The 17,254-nt window shown below is 31.1% G+C and overlaps 2 protein-coding genes across 2 annotated transcripts in view; one reads left to right on the top strand and one right to left on the bottom strand.

The window, feature by feature from the left end:
• The window catches only part of LOC114324261 (MOXD1 homolog 2), a 623,307-nt gene that overhangs the window by 535,491 nt on the left and 70,562 nt on the right, over positions 1-17,254 (top strand). The window lies entirely within an intron of this gene.
• On the bottom strand, positions 403-8,425 carry LOC114324260 (uncharacterized). The gene is made up of 3 exons (XM_028272057.2): positions 7,891-8,425; positions 7,760-7,831; positions 403-4,610 (listed from the first exon to the last, which is right to left on the bottom strand). Exons 1-3 carry the CDS (start codon positions 7,918-7,920, stop codon positions 2,376-2,378), a joined length of 2,337 nt encoding a protein of 778 aa, XP_028127858.2. The 5' UTR covers positions 7,921-8,425; the 3' UTR covers positions 403-2,375.

Below are 17,254 nucleotides of genomic sequence, written 5' to 3'. Positions count from 1 at the left end.
TAACGTAACAATTATTAACATAATTGATTGATTAATCAATTAATCTCATAATTGTAATCAATTATGTTTTCAGCAACCCAATCAAAGTTGACATTGACAGTAATTAAATATTTGATAATGATCAGTTGATTCCATTTCTGATTAGCGTTCGAACAACCGGCCCTTTAATCTACTGAATTCTCTATTTCACCGTTTAAAAATTTTCGTTTATAGATGAAAATCTCGTATCCTAGCTGATTATTACCTAATTCATGTATGTAAATATTATTTACTTACTATTATTATATTATTCGTACTTTGCATTATCGTAAGTGTTAAATTCTAAATTAATAAATAAATCTAAATATTTCATTATTTGGATCGTTATATTAATTTATTATAATTATTTAATTAAAAAAAAACACTTTTAAATATTATTTTATTAAAACGTAATAACTACCTAAAACTAGGTACTGGAAAAATAAATAATAAATAAATCAATACAAAATAAACTACAGCTACATTAATAGCATAGGCGCAAAATTTCTGGTCAATGCTTTTAAAATGCATTATTTTTTTCGAGTCCTGAGAAAGCTAATAAGTATTATTTAAAAATTTAAACGCAGAATGAAAGATTACATTATTACCGAGGGCCTAAAGTCCCTGAAGACTTCTATAATTTTTATTCTAATATGTTACATGGGTAAAAGGAAAAGAGAATATTGAGTGTGATTTTTAATTTCAAATATCTCATTCAAAAGAAACATTTTGTTTATTCTAAGGGACTCTAAGCCCTCGGTAATAATGTAATCTTTAATTCTGCGTTCAAATTTTTCAAAAATACTTATTAGTTTTCTCAGGATTCTAAAAAAATGAATACGTTTAAAGATTATTGGTCCGAAATTTTGCGCTTACGCTCTTTTAACAACTAAAGATTTATTACAACTAAAACAATAGAAATGTATTTGACAGTCTTGTAGTTATTAAGGTATCAAAGTTATTATCCATAATACACGTGGTGCGTTCAACGTTAATGCCCGACTATATAATTGTTATAGGCAAAAAATTTGAAGGATTTTTGAGTTAATTAGTAGATATCTAGATATTACTAGTTTCAAGTAAGTAGATTTTTCTACAACCAATATTCCAAATGCATTTTTCTGCACAATTTTATGTAAACAAACTTAACATTTTCTCACAGAATAACTGACAGTAGTGTGCAGAAAAGTGACGTTTCTGTGCCGGAAAGTTCTTTTATGCATAGTACATACCATTACATTCCTCAAAAAAATCATAAATATAATTAGGTATAACATGTTTTGATGAAATGGTTTTGTTTAAGATATTAGATTTGATAGAACTTTACAAAAAAAGAACCGATTTAACTACATCTCATGTCCGAGAAATCTGGAAAATCTTTTGAACTTTACATTTGGCATTTGGTATTCTACAAATGATTACCTTATTCTGAGTAACGTTATACATATATTTTGTGTACATCTGTGGTTAAAGTGTAGACACATATATAACCTGTAAGACAGGTGATATTATTCTTAATTATCTATCGAATAGAAATTAAATTATTTATTATTTATTAAATTATTAATTGTTTTATTTTACAATTTTATTCTTAATAAACATCAATTAACCAATAAGGATTTAGCAATCTCATCAAGATACGTCGAATGAAGTATGGTGGAAATCCGTGACCAACTCTCCTAGAATTTTTATTCAAAATTGTTTAAAAATATATATATAACTACTATAACTACAATTAAGGCAGTGCATTAATTTTTTAACTGATTTCTGTGTAGGTAATTAGTTTAGGTTTGGGGAATTTAAGTTGATTAAAAAATCAGAGGTATATTTAAAATCCCTAAAAAGGGGTATATCACAACAAAACGTTTTCGGAATCAATATTCCATCATCAGTGTATTCACAGATTAACATGCTTTAAGCCACAAAAATATACGGGTAAAAACCCTTGAGTTGTTTTTAAACAGTTAAGGTTACATTATATTATGCGATTTTAAAGGATGTTAAAAATATTTCCAGATTAACCCCTGGCATTACATGACATCAACCATATTGGTTGGAAAATTTGTAGGTATGACCTTACATGGCAGAGTTGTCAGCTAGCACTATAATCGGAAAAAACAATTGTTGGAAATGGAAAATTAAAGTAAAAAATAAAAAGTCCCCCACTTTATGGAAAACTTAACTTTTTTGGTTGTTACTAACTAATAACAGAAATATATCATATTTAACTGACTTTTAAATCATTTCATTATTTATCAAATAATATGCCAGTGGGACATTAAAACATTAAAAACCTAAACATGTAAGTACGTAATCCAACACATACAAAAAACATAATTTAATAAAGTACAAAATTCTCATTTACTATTTTGCCATATGTTACATCCTAACATTTTTTTTGAAGGTGTAAATTTTACACAGCCTGTATTACCGATACCATCTTTTGTCGCCAATAAAGCCCTAATTGTAGATGTATCTAAAAGATTTCTCTTATCTGTTTTTATATTGAATAAATTACTAAAAACCCTTTCTACCGCAGCGTTTGAAAATGGTAGAACGAATAACAATGAAAATACTTTTTTTAAATTTGGAAACAAAGATATGTTGGCTTCATTTTTTAATTTAAAAATCTGAGACCAGTATATATCACACTCGGTATTGGAATTAATGTCTAAACTATCAAAATCTAAGAGTGCATGTTTTCTCCACTCGTTATCCAAAGATTGTGCATTGACAAAGTTATTTAGAACTGGAAACCTATCTAATATGTTTTTTAAAGATTTTGTTTGGAATGATTGGGCCACCTTCGGATCTAACAGCTCTAAGGTAGTAAAAACCGGGTCCTCAAATTTAAACCGATCTTTGATATTAGCAACTAGTTCAATATAAAAGGATAATATTGATTTAAAAAAATTATCAAAGTCTGCTTGTTCTAAATTTGTGTCTTTATCCGATCGCAAATGTTGCAAACTGTCGAAAGCAGAAATTCCTATATAAATTTGCTCTAATGGAAGAAAATTGTCTGGATTGTCGTGAACAATTTTCAGGATTTCTGCACATTTTTTTATATGAACAATATTCATATAATTGGAACATAAAATCTTCAATAAATTTTCAGTTTCGGGCTTAACCCTATATAAAAGTGGTTTTTCGGATTGGAATAAAATATTGAAATCCGTCATGAGCTCTAGAACATAAGACATAAACTTTAAATACACTTCAGTAAGAGGGTGATTAAGAGTTTCCAACATAGTTTCCGTTACATGTGAAGGATCTTCAGAAACACTCTCCTTGAAATATGCACGTAATGGTTCGTACTGCTCTAGAACCCTGTCCACAACTGCTTTTAGTGAAAGCCACCTGGTCTTAGCAGGTGATAGAATTTTGTGAATGTCAACCTTAAAAAATTCCTGAAATTCCCGAAATTTGGCTCTTCGACAAGCACTTCTATTGAAATGGCTTCCTATATTTCTTAGTAAGTCCTCAATGTGCTTGGGAAGTTTCAAGCATGCCTTTGAAGTTGCTAAATGTGCCATGTGACAAGAGCATTTAACACAAACTATATCAGGAAATTCTTGTTTTAGATGGGAAAAAACTGAATTGTGTGGCCCTACCATTACATTAGGTGTGTCCGACGAAAATCCAACAAAATTAGATATAGGAATACCTTTGGAAAATATTATGTCTTTTAAAGTTGAATATAATTCAACTGCAGTGCCCCCAGTATTTTCTAAAATGTCAAAAAATGTTGTTTGTAATGAGTTGGAATTTTCATCAAAAAATATTGCAGTAAATGCACACTGTTTTTTTACCGATATATCTGTAGTTTCATCCATAATCAATGAAAAAAACATTCCAGGTACTCTTAACTTTTCATATAATTCTTTCAGAAAATTGTCACCCAAACATTCAACGACTATTTGAGTTGCTTTAGTCCTTTTAACGGTTAATTGTTGAGCTATCTTAGAATCTGGAAAAATATCTTTAAGTAGTGGACATACAGTGTCCATTAATAAGAACGGTAAGTCCTTTGTAGCCAAAAGACTACATAATTTTAGTTCTGCTCTTTTAACTAAATTATTTTCACAGGTTTGTTTTACACACATGTCCTTTATTTTTATATTACTGGATACCGCACTAAAATTCTCTTTGTGTTTTTCCGTTCTCATATGTCTAAGTAACACAGCCTTATGAGCCACCAAATTTGATTTACAAACTTTACAAAATGCGTATTCATTGCCGTGTTTATCATCTGGCTTATTTGATTTATTAAGCCACCCGCGAAACTCGTTATCGGTTAGCCACGCTGGAATAAACTTGCATATTCTTTTTGAAGGTGTATCTACAAAATCAGCTTTCCTTTTCAAACTCAATAGAAATTTGTCAACAATTGGTGCGGACTCGGCATCATTGGGCTCGGCATCATTGGGCTCGGCATCATTAGTGTCAACAATAATATTACTCTGAGAAGTGTTAATCTTTTTACTAACACGGCCAACGTCAACATTTTGACTAATAATTACTCCTCCCTTAGGAGTATGAGAAGTAGATGGCTGCTCTTCAGTAACATTTTGCTGATTACTAGATTCAGGCTAAAATAATTTCTCGATATACTGGGTGTTTGATCAATAATTGGACAATTGGACATATTTTAACTAAATAATCCTTAGCTTAATACATTATGAAGATTTAACATTTAAAATTGATTTTAATATTTAATTTTATTGAAATTTATTTAATTTTACTTCATTTTATATAATTCTATGTAAATTTTATTTAATTTTAATGATTTTATTTAATTTTCTTTAATTATATATTTTTTATTTGATTTTATTTAATTTTGTTTAATTTTATTCAGATTTATTTAATTTTAATTAAATTTAATCAACACTTATATGGTTAATACTACCCCGGACCCAGTCAACAATAGAAAATTCTGAAACTACATAAATATCTAATTTTACCTTAAAAAATGTGTCCCACTTTATTTTTCCGATAAACTCCACCGTTAGTGGAGTCATAGGAGTTTTTACTTACGGAAAAAATTAGACAAGATAGAACTTTTTATAGATTCATTAAGAAATGTATAATAAACAACATATTAAAAAGTTCTATTTCAAAAGTGGGTGCTTAATTTTTCATTAAACAAATTACCTGCGAAATTAGTTGTTTTTTAAATACCTACGAAAATATAAATTTTGGAAAAAACTGACTTGACCATTGAAAAATTAGAAAATTTTACACAAAAAAAACTTATATAAAGATTTTTCGAAAATTAAATCTACAGCTTCTATAACTTTTTATTTATAACGCTAAGTCATCCCTCTCACAAACATTGGCATAAGTACAATGTGGGCGGAAAGTGGGACTTACAAGAGTTTTGTTTAAAAATTGATTTAGAAATATATGGTACTATTACGATTTTACCTATAAAACTCTTAAATTTGCACAACATACTTTTCAAACATCGTACTAAATGAAACATTACGACGTCTTAAGAAATGTAATTTGGAATACTTTGTAGTTTTACAGAATAAATACCACTGGGATATTACTAAGTGTAAACGGATATATTACAATTTTATAGGTGTTTTTAAAGCTTATCCAATGTAATTTTTAAAATGCACTAAATTATTTTACTTTAAAAATAAAATAAACAACTTCTTTTTGAGAAAATTAAGAAAGATAAAAAATGTAATGAAACCACCGAAAAATATCAGTTAAAAAAATGTTTATACAAAGTCATCAGAACGTTTTTACCCAAAATACATTTAATCACAAGCGTAAATATAATAAATGTCAAAAAAAAATTTTTAGCTCTGATACAGTACCTCTGTCTGCGTAACTTGGATTGGAACCTATCGGAAACTTTTTTGTTATCAATTTTATGAAAAAATGTTATTCTTCATACAATACTCTGTAAGGTATAAAATCTAAGATGCAACCATCAGATTTCCAATATTATCAATTTTCTACAAGGTACGTCAAAAATATGAATTTTGTTCAAGAATAAAGTACCTTAATATTTCACAATATCGAAAATTGTTATAATGCTATAATTTTTAGTTGTTCTTAAATAAGAACTATGTTTTAATATACAATAATTATATCATTCTGCTTGAAATATTGTGAACTAGAAAAGTACCTACTTTACTTTTGAGCGAAATTCATATTTTTTAACATATCTCGTATAACATTGATACAATTTGATATATTATGATGGTTGATTGTTATATTTTGTTATATTGAGCTTTTTTAATCTTCCATTTGTTGCGTCAGAATCGGATTCAGCATAATTAAAAACAAAATAAAAACATTTTTGATCAAGGTAGAAATATTAATTCACCGATATTGTTAAAATCGTTTCTACAAAACAGCTTTTGTCGTTTTTAAACAATTAGTTAACTTAAATTAACAAAAATTAACATATATTTTAGAAAAATATAAGTTTTTTGATTTTTTCCGAAACAACGTAAGTTTTCGATCTACATTGACTGTCGTACTTTTATTTAGTTGAGTTAAATATATAGGGAGGAAGGCACTTATGGAATAAAATTATTTTTGCCCTTTTTAGAAAAATTTTTAAAATCGCCGAGACCAGTCGATTTTTAGATGTAATTGTGCGCTTTTTAAACACAAATTTAAATGTACAAGGTGATTCACGCAAGCCTAGCATAGTCCATAAACTTTATTTTCAATGGAACATCCTGTATATTTTTAAAAACTGCTTAGCAACCTGATTTCAATGAATTATATAATGTATGATGATTATTAATAATACAGGGTGATATTTTTGAAATTATAATGTATGGAACCACTTATGAAATAATGTAGTTTGTGTCCTTATTTAAAAAAATTATAAATACCCTAGGATACCTACCCCAACTTTAAAATTTAAATATGCACTGTTTAAATATAAATTTGAATATACAGGGTGATTCACGCAAGTCTAGCATAATCCATTATCTTGTCCATTTTAGTGAAACACCCTGTATTTTTTAGAAATTTGATGTTCTTAGAAACTACTTTATTTAGAAACTACTAATATATATTGGGTTTTGTATTTAATGTCTTGCCGAACTTTTTAAAAAATTGCAAAATTCACCTTGTATTATTCAAAATAGAACCTACATAATACACTTTTTTGAGTTGATGTTACTATGTAGCTTCTAATTACACAAAAATATACTGAATGATTCATTAAAACTAAAGATCATGGACTATACTAGACTTTCGTGACGCACCCTGTATGTTTAAATCTATGTTTATAAAGCGCCCATTTGAATTTAAAAGTTAACGGGCCACAGCATTTTTTAATAATTTTCTAAAATAAGTACACAAACAATTTTATTCCATAAGTATTTTCCATACTTTCTAATTTCAAAATTTCACCCTGTATTATTGTTAATTATATTTCGTTAAAATTGGTTGTTAAGCAGCTTTTAAAAATATAAAAATATATAGGGTGTTCCAATAAAAATAAAACATATGGGCTCTGCCAGGCTTGCGTCAATCACCCTGTAGATTTAAATTTATATTTAAAAAGTGCACATTTATATATTAAAATCGACGGGTCCCAGCGCTTTTTATAATTCTTTAAAACAAGGACACAAATAATTTTATTCCATAAGTGCCTTTCGCACTGTATAAGCTCATCATTATAATATAGTTAAAACATGTCCAATTAGTAATAAAACATCCGTATATTATATAGTGAAGTCTTAATTATTTTACTAATTACCTGTTGTTCAGAAGCATGACGTGAAGTTGACGGCTGCTTTTCAGCAATATTTTTTTCATTATTTGATTTGGTCTAAAACAAATTCATTATTATATTTCAATATCCACACGTTAGTAAACTTTTTTACCCACCTTAACACTTTTTATTAACCATTTATCCATTATAAAAAAGTATTTTCACAAACCAAAACTTATTTCAACAGACGAGACGTTTACTTAAGCACTGCACTACATACAATGAAAATAAAACTAAATCGTGCGTGAATTAGCTTTCATAAGTTTACAGACTAAAATCGAAAAACTCATAAATAACATCCGAGGGCAGACAGATTTTGAAATTTGAATTGGATTAGTACGCCTTAAGTGGATGCACTTGTGCATTTAAATTCTAAACAAAAGAATCGGCACATGTCCCTTTTGTCAAAAGATGAAAAGTATCGGATGTCACTAACATTCATCCAGTATAGGCTATTTATAAAAATTTTGGTGGAAGCAAACAAAATTAATGTGTTGTTGGTGCTGGGAATATATGGATGAGAAAGTTTTAGTCGATGATAGTAGATACACTGAAAAATATCCGCAAATATCCGATTTATTTAAAGGTACGCAGAAGGTACGACAACTCTCAAAAAGGTACGCAAATCGGATAATTATCCGCTGATTGGCAACACTGTCCAAAGTATACAAAATATACCGTGCAACATCTTCACGTCTGCCCCCCCCCTGAAAATTTTTATATGAGCGCCCGTGTTCACAGCCGATACTTCTTCTACCACTTTGTGATTTGTCCCTTGCTATTCTAATGACTCTTGTTTCCGCCAATCTACTGATGTGATTGTTCCGTTCTTTTTTCCTATCTGGTGTCTATTTATTTATTTATGCCTTCTAGATTACATTTTGTTCTAATCTCGTCATACCTTATTCGGATTCTCAGTGCGTTTTGTCTATGTGTAATTTTTCTGTTTGATACGCGTTTTTCCCTAATAATTTTTTACAATAACTACTAAAATATCTAATTACCCGTGCTCTTTTTTTACTATAGTCCCTACCAACTATTTGTAGTATTCCCATCAGTGACCGTGAGAACATCATAATATATGCCATATGCCATATGTTTTGGTCGTAAATGAGAACCATGAATAACTGCTAAATTTGGTATTATTCTGTCGATGATAACATAGCTGTGGTTATACACATCTTCATATGTACAATTTTTTTTACTAAAATGTTGATGCTGTAGTCACTTTTATGACAATCAATCCGTTCTATAATTAACTTCTCTCGTTTGGCGGAAGAGCTTAAAACACTCAGTTAAAAGTAAGCTCTGACATCCAGCATACTCTTTTCTGTCGTATTTACACCCGCTGACATAAATAACCCGTCCACTTATGTAAATACAACTCAAGACGGACTGGAATACCTCAACTTTTAATCTGATTATAGGTCTTAAAAGGATCATACCATTGTTTTAGGATTTAAACCACTTTACATACTATTGAATAAATATAGTGAGAACCATCACGGTGGCTGTTTTCTTAGTATCAATCTTGTTGACACTGCAAGAGACTTTTCAAGATGGAAATATAAACAATTGACTCGCTTCGTAGAGCTTGAATTTCATTTGATTCTTTTGTCTGCAAAATAGGTCTGTTCTTAAACTAAATAAATATAAATCACGGTAAACTGTGTTCCCTTCTTCAAAAGGAAAACTTTTTGAAATTGTTTTATTTTTGAATTAATTGTAATAGTTTCGAGAGTGTATGGATAATTATTGTTCTCAAATATAAGCTTTTCCCCAATCTTGCAACTGTATTCCAGGTTGAATTTCAGACCAAAATCCTAAATGGAGACCCCAAAGCAAAGGCAACCAACGTTCACATATAGGCAAGCGACTATTCTGTCTATAAATTACTCACTCACCAAATCAAACCATTCGAAGAATTGCAAAGTTCTCCTCAACAACTTGGCTGAAGACAATAAAGTATTTGTTGAATGGGTTGCATATGTGAGTCCATATTAAATGAAGTAAAGAAACACATACTTACTCACAATCATTTAATAATACTTCGACGACCGGTTTCGATCTCTACACTATTCAGATCATCTTCAGGTCGGCGTTACAAGTAGTTAAATGATGCCGTTACAAGGGATGCTTTGTAAGTTCATCGATAACATGTTTAAACGTCCAACTTATGCTAATAGGATAGCTAGGTGAGGGACTGGGCAAGCGGACATGCTTCGTGGGTTAAAACACAGTAAATTGGAATGGATCCTGAAGGCAGATGTGTGTTGTGAAACAGAGACAGATGTATTAGTTATGAGAAAGACAACGTTCGGGTGGGAATGTTCGTAAATGCAGCTAAGGTGTAAATAGACTTATTGTAAACACTTGTACGATTGTGAAGGTCTTTGCTCTTAGGTGTTTTGAGCTATGGGCAGAGGTCAAAGTAAGGAGAATGACAAATAGGAATAAATATTCAAGTTAGTATTGTTCCCAGTCACACGACTACGGGATGTCATTTATGTTGTATCATTGTAGGTGCCCAACACTTGGAAATCTGTGAAATGTAGAGGATTATAAGAAATTAATTAGATAAAAATGATAGATAAAAAAGATTGTCAAAATAAAAATTGGTTGAAAAACTGTAGAATATTAAAGGTGATCTGAAAAAAGGAAGGGGTTTGTTAGAGCTATTGTATGATAGTGTATGTTCAGAAAGAAATACTGAATAAATAATTACAGGGTGTAGGCACTTACATTGAGAAATTATTAAAATAAATAAATAAATTAACACATAACACATAGGATTTTTGTAACTACACAGACAAAACAACAAGTGGTATAAATTTGTATGGGAAGTGGCCCTACATTTGCAAAATTCACTTAAATAACCGATTTTAAATTTTCTAAATCTCAAATTTAGTTTTTGTGTTTCATCTTTGAGAGGGAATTTTGACAGTGTCAAAACTTTTGACAGTGTTACGGTCAAAATTTTCTTAAGTAGTTTTTCACTCCTGTAATTTATTAAAATAAACATTATATAAGTTTTCAGGGACTTTCGGCACTCGGTAATAACGTAATCTTTCATTCTGCGTTCAAATTTTTCAAAAATACTTATTAGTTTTCTCAGGATTCGAAAAAAATGAATTCCATTTAAATATCATTGAAGCCGAAAGTTCGTACACTTCCCGATAAAGTATTTTGTTTGTCTATGTGCACTCTTGTCTATCAGAAGTCACTCACACGCAGATCCTGGCTGTTGAGGTGTGAGGAGGACGTGGCAACGTTGGTTGGGTTTCGGCTACCAGCAAAAAATGAGAAATTCTATCACTGGTTTGCACAGAAAGCACTACTAACCACTATGTATTGATTGCTTTTATTCAAAATAGGTTAATCTTTGACACATTGCAGACTATGTGTAGTAAATGTACAGCGAAGAGTCAGATCCTTGACGAAGCTGTAAGAACTACCAAACAAAGATCTTTGGACCACGTCTTAATTGACTCTTCGAAAAGTGGACCAATCTTCGACAGATTGGAGTCAGATGGAGTAAAATCATTCATGGATTTTTGAGAAAGAGATGTGGCTTCGTCCACGCATTGATTTACACTGTGGGTAGATGGAGAGAGTCTTGTTCGAAACATATATGTCTTTTAGTCACACATCAAAAGTAAATACTCTTGTCCTTTGTATGTTTACATTATTTTTTCTTCTTCTTCTTCATGTGCTTTGTCCGTTGCGGACGTTGGCTATCATCATAGCAGTTTCAATTTTGTTTGCGACGTTTCGTTCGATGTTAGTTCAAACCATTGGCGTAAGTTTTGAAGTCATGAGTGTCTTCTTCTTCCGGGTCCGCGTTTTGCTCTCTATTTTACCCTGTATTATCAGTTGGAGTATATGATATTTATCATGTCTCAGAATACCTCATCACCGACGTATTTAAGTTTCCGCTTCTTAATTGTGAAAGAGATTTCTATTTTTGTTTTCCCACTCGGCGCTATACCTCTACGTTGGTGGTGAGGTTCGTCCAGGATATTTTGAGGATACGTCGGTACTATTATTTTATATTATTATTTTTTAATAGCTTTATAGGTTCGAAAAATTTTATTCGAACAATATTGTGGTGTGTAAGTGCAGGGTGAAACGTTACACCTCAGAAAGACGACTGTCTGCGCTATATTTACCAACTGGCCTACAGCAAAGCTCATGAATTTATTTTGATTGTTTCGTCTAGAGCCCAAGATGTTAAGCGTTATTACGTTACTTTTATAAAGAGTTTCCATGTAAAGCGACGAGCTGGAAATATTGTGCCGTGGCAATACTTTGTTTGTGTTTGCCGTGTTTACGATTGCTGGTGAGGAATATCAAACAGGAACAACAATGTTCCAAGAGGAAATCGATGTCTCGTTTTGTATTATCACAGTGTAAATGAGATACAATAAAAATATTATACATTGTTGTCGAAAAACGTTCAATGTTAGTTGTACAGATTTATTTATTTTGTATTGAATATAAACATATACCTGGGAACCTGGATTTCAGAAAACAATGATTAAACAACGGAAATAGGGGTTAGGATAAAAACAGCAGGAAATGCGTTTGTAAAAATGAAAACATTTCTCTGCAATAAAGATGTTAGTTTAGAACTGAGAGTAAAAGTTCTGAGATGATACCTACGTGTTTTCCAAACTACAATATGGACTTGAAAGCTGGTCACTAAAAAAGAACTCATAAATAAGCTACAGTCATTTGTAGACCAGGGCATTTAGCACAAAATAAATCGATTGTTAAATGCAGCAGCTAAAAACTTACAACTTTTTGCATTATGTTCAGGATGATGTCAAAAGAAATGGCAGGAAATACATAGTTGTATTATAAAGTGCATAAAATGCATCGAAAAGTGCATAGACATGTCAAAAGAGGTGTATTAAGTTCCAGATTTTGTTACTTGGGGGTTTCTGGGGTGGTTAAAGATGAATACGCCATCAGAACCGACCACCGGAGCACCTGGTGCCCAGGTTCATTACTAAGGCAAGTCATACGGAGTTTCATGGGTTTCGACACTAAATTAATGGAAACAGATTACTCGGAGGTTCATGGGGTTGCTGAACAAGAATACGCCATCAGAACCGACCCCCCGGAGCACCTGGTGCCCAAAAACCCTCCAAAATCCAGAAGATAGCATGCCTTAGCAGTGACCTTGGGCACCAGGTTGTCCGGAGGTCATTTGTGGTGAGGGGACAGCCATATGAAATGCTAATATTGATAATACAGGGAAAGAACAGGGGAGGAAGGAGTGCAGAAAGAAGAGGAGTGCCAGGTTTAAAAGTTTAAGGAACTGGTTTATATGCAGTTCAGTAGAACTCTTTAGAGCAGAGCTAGACAGAGTAAAGATAGTGATGATGCTGGTATCCAACCTCCGATTGGTATACGAAATTTAGGAGATACATTACCTAGGGATTACCTTGACCAGCTATGGAGGCGTTGGAAAAGAAGTAAGAGTGGAATTAGTACAGTAAGTAATCACAAAAAGCAAGTAGATTAGAATAACACTAGGTTTATGGCGTAACCAACATAGTAATTGTGTGGTGAAATCAAGAATCCATAAGGCCAATATAAGACCAACAATGACGTATGGATCAGAAATAAGACCCGATACATCCAAGATACAGAGAATGCTGGAAACAGCAGAAATGAGGATACTCATAAGAATTTTAAGAAACAAAATAATATTATCAGAACAAAATATAATGTCCATATTATAAACGAGTATACACTAGATAGAGAAAATAATGGAAGAATTCGATCAGTCGAATGGCGGACACAGGTTATCATAACCTCAACAACAACTGGCGGTTGTGCACACTTTTTACAACACATTTTTTTCTTTAATCTTTTTTGAAAACGATTTCCGAAGTGGATGAATAAACGTCAAATTTTTTAGGTAAAAATGTAATTGTCGTTATAAAATAGTGTTGTCACTAGTTGCTATTTAAACACTTTTATCTGTGTTTCTGTTCTATAGTTTATTATAAATTATACTTGTGTCAATGCAATATTATAGGCTATGTTGTTTGTTATTTTTGATAAAAAGAAAAACACCCCATTGGTGAATCAAAAACTATCTTCATCGCTTGACTATGTAACGATTCATTGAACATTAATTAATTATTATTGTATCAAGCTGGAATCAATTGTGAGATTTGTGGCAATTTGTGCTATAAACTTTTATTTATTATAGTAAATTTTTTTAAGAATTATTCTCATACACTTTTGATACATTTGGCGTTGGTTTCGGTGTTCTACGTATAAGTCTGATGTTTCTAAAGGTTGTGAAGGAAAGAAAAAAGAGATGGGAGAAATTCTAGATTTGCCATGGATTTGTATTTCTTTTTTGTATCAAAACTGTTATTAAAACTTACCTAAGAATTAGCGTGAAAGATTATTAGTGAAATAAATAATCAGGACAAGAAAGTCAAAGGGTGAGGTGTGAGTTAGTTAGGTTACTCAATAACTGATACTGATAGCACAGAATACAAGCATTGACACGAGATTGAAACACTTGACAGATAAATGGAACTGGCAACAACGCAACAGTAAATGAGGATAGAATCTTTCAAAAATGCAAAGAATAGAAAAAGAGTATTCAAGAACCTGTACTGATAAACGTGAGACTGTACATATAATTCGGATATACAATTGAATTAAAAAATGTTTAAACAAAGAGCTTTGTGTTTTTTTAACAAAACACAACTTCCTTAAAAAAGAACCGAGGACAAATTTCTGCGCTAATAATTATTTATAAATTTGTCTTCAAAAACATTTTATCTTAATTAAGGATTTTTAAACGTTTTTAATGAGGGAAGTTCTGCATTCGGCAAAGGACAAACAGAAACAAATACATTTTGACTTTTTGTACCTTTCGGCAATACAGCCGACATTCCCGGCTAACATTTCTACCTGCCAACTTTTTTAATTATAAAAATGAAATAGCCTTTTAATTTAGACATAAAAAAGAAAGATGCTTTTCCCTGGGATGATTTATGACGTGCTTCATTAGCTAATTCATTAAAAAATAATCTCTCAGGCTTGCCTTTTTTAAAAAGAGGCAAAAGAGGCAAAATCGCAACAGGAACTGTTTTTAAAATATACATTTCCAAGATGAACTAATTAGGTGGAATTATTTTAATCGTAGATTAATCATTTATTCCGAGTTTTTACCAAACTTTTACCATCATGACTTGAATGGTTTCCAGATTCAAGAAGAATTGAACTTCTCAAAGAACAGAGCCATTTGGAAAGACAGTAAATAAATAACGTTTTTCTAACGACAAAGAATATGACAGGCAAGAATAGAATAACAAGAAATGCTTTCAACAAGCTGAAAAATCTAGTAGTTATCTAGTAATCTGTAGTAGGGATATTACTACTTGTTAGCGTTGTTTACTTCTCACTGGCCCGTCAAAGACAGCCTAAATATAAAATTATTAATAAAATATAAATAAATATCATTTTATAGTAAATTATATAAAATAAATAAGATATGAAATTTTTACATTTATTGTTTAAAGGACTCCCCCTGTTGCTTAAATTGACTCTTCCATTTATTTCACATGTCGCTGTTGGTCGTCAGTATTTTTCGTTTTGCTCTAGAGCAGTGATTCCCAAAGTGGTCCAGGTGGACCCCCAGGGGTCCACGAGGGACTCAACGGGGTTTACGTTAGCATGAAATAAAAATGGGGGTTCACAAGTTGCAAGTGGGGGTCCACGAAAATTCTATAGCGATTTGGTATTTATTTAAACAAATTATCATATTTTATTGTAAAATATCAATGGAAAAAATAATATTTTAATAGAAGTGACTCAAAAATGTTATTATAATGCATCATTATTTTGATTAAAAACAAGTTTTTGATCAAATTTTAGTGAAGAAAACGTTAAAATACCGTTTTTTACATTTTCCTCCATTTCCAAAACACATGTCTTTCGATTTGACTGAAAATTTGCCCACAGATAGCCAACATATAGGACTTTAAGTGGTTAAAAGAATTTGTATCGTTTTACAATACAAAAAAATACGTGGAATAATATCAGAGTCAAAAATATAGGCGTCTACTGTAAGTGCAATTAATACAGGAAATAATAACAATTATTGTAAACACACTTTATTTGGATCAATTTCAGTTCCTACCATTTTTGTCGAAAAGTTAAAAATTGCGGAGATATTGAACAAAAACCACTGCTATCAAATCAATCAGGGCTTATGTTCGCGCCTTTACCGCATAATACGTACTACCTGAAATATTGACTTTAGCAAACACATGAAAGAGATCAAAATTGTATAAAATTTCAATATCTTCATTTTTGTATAGGTACATTTTTGTTAGAAAACTAATACTAAACGAGATAATTCAATAATTATGCTGTAACTGTCACTCTTTCCCCCATAACTCGCAAAATATCGACGGCACAAAAAAATTTAAAATAGAATTAATTTTACGAAATCATATTTTCCACAACTTCAGTCCTTACACTTGTTGCCGAAAAGTTAAATATGGCGGAGATATTGAGCAAAAACGGTTCTCCTTTATTCGCGATTTTAAATTTACAGTACCATTGACCCCCTTAAGATTAGAAAAATAGAATCTTGCTTAGGTAGCTCGGCATGCAAGATCAAATGCTAACCCGACTGTACTATATAATTTTTACTCTCTATTACATGTAACTTTTCTTGTATTGTAAAACTATACAAATTCTCTTAACCATTAAAGTCCTGTGTTTTGGCTATCTGTGGGCAAATTTTCAGCCAAATAGAAGAACATGTATTTTGGGAATGAATGAAAATGGAAAAAACAGTATTGTATCGTTTTCTACGCTAAAGTTTAATCAACAACTTGTTTTAAAACAAAAAACTTGTTATAATGCCTGATAATCACATTTTGGATAAATCTTCTATTAAAACACAATTTTTTCAATTGATAATTTACAATAAAAAATGCAAATTTGTTTAAATAGATTCCAAATCACTGTAAAATCGCTTAAAATGATATTTTGAGAAAAGAAAAGAAGACGAAAAAGACCTTCAATATCTTATTTTTACCCCCCTCCCCCCAGCAGCAGGGGGTCTACCGAAACCAGTATATTTTTTAAAGTGGTCTACGAGAAAAAATAGTTTGGGAACCTCTGCTCTAGAGTCTAGAGAAAAGGTAAAACAACGTCACAAAAGCTTCGCTTCAAAAACTGATGACAGATTAAGCAATAAAAGATATTTAGAGGACAATAATTATGAAACAGGGAAGTTTGGGAAAACTAAAATTAATAAATCACCCTGAAGGGGCCATTCCGTAGGCGTGCCTGTTTATAAGCGTATAGTGTGTAAATCAAACACATTAAAAACAGAGACTTTAAGCCCTATTTTTCACTACCAAGTAGTTCCAAAAAAAGGAAGTGTGTAAATTATCCAACCCTACCAAAAGAGTCAGAGGTGTATCATCA

This window comes from Diabrotica virgifera, chromosome 7 (assembly GCF_917563875.1).
Source record: "Diabrotica virgifera virgifera chromosome 7, PGI_DIABVI_V3a".
Taxonomy (NCBI): domain Eukaryota; kingdom Metazoa; phylum Arthropoda; class Insecta; order Coleoptera; family Chrysomelidae; genus Diabrotica; species Diabrotica virgifera.
This window is presented reverse-complemented; position numbering and strand designations above follow the sequence as displayed.

What these genes read in the sequence shown, in the direction of transcription:
- LOC114324260 (XM_028272057.2), bottom strand. Translation starts at nt 7,920, where the DNA reads ATGGATAAATGGTTAATAAAAAGTGTTAAG. An exon ending in GGTTAATAAAAAGTGTTAAG is followed by an intron (nt 7,832 to 7,890) that starts GTGGGTAAAAAA and finishes AATTTGTTTTAG; the next exon opens with ACCAAATCAAATAATGAAAA. An exon ending in GTCATGCTTCTGAACAACAG is followed by an intron (nt 4,611 to 7,759) that starts GTAATTAGTAAA and finishes AAATTATTTTAG; the next exon opens with CCTGAATCTAGTAATCAGCA.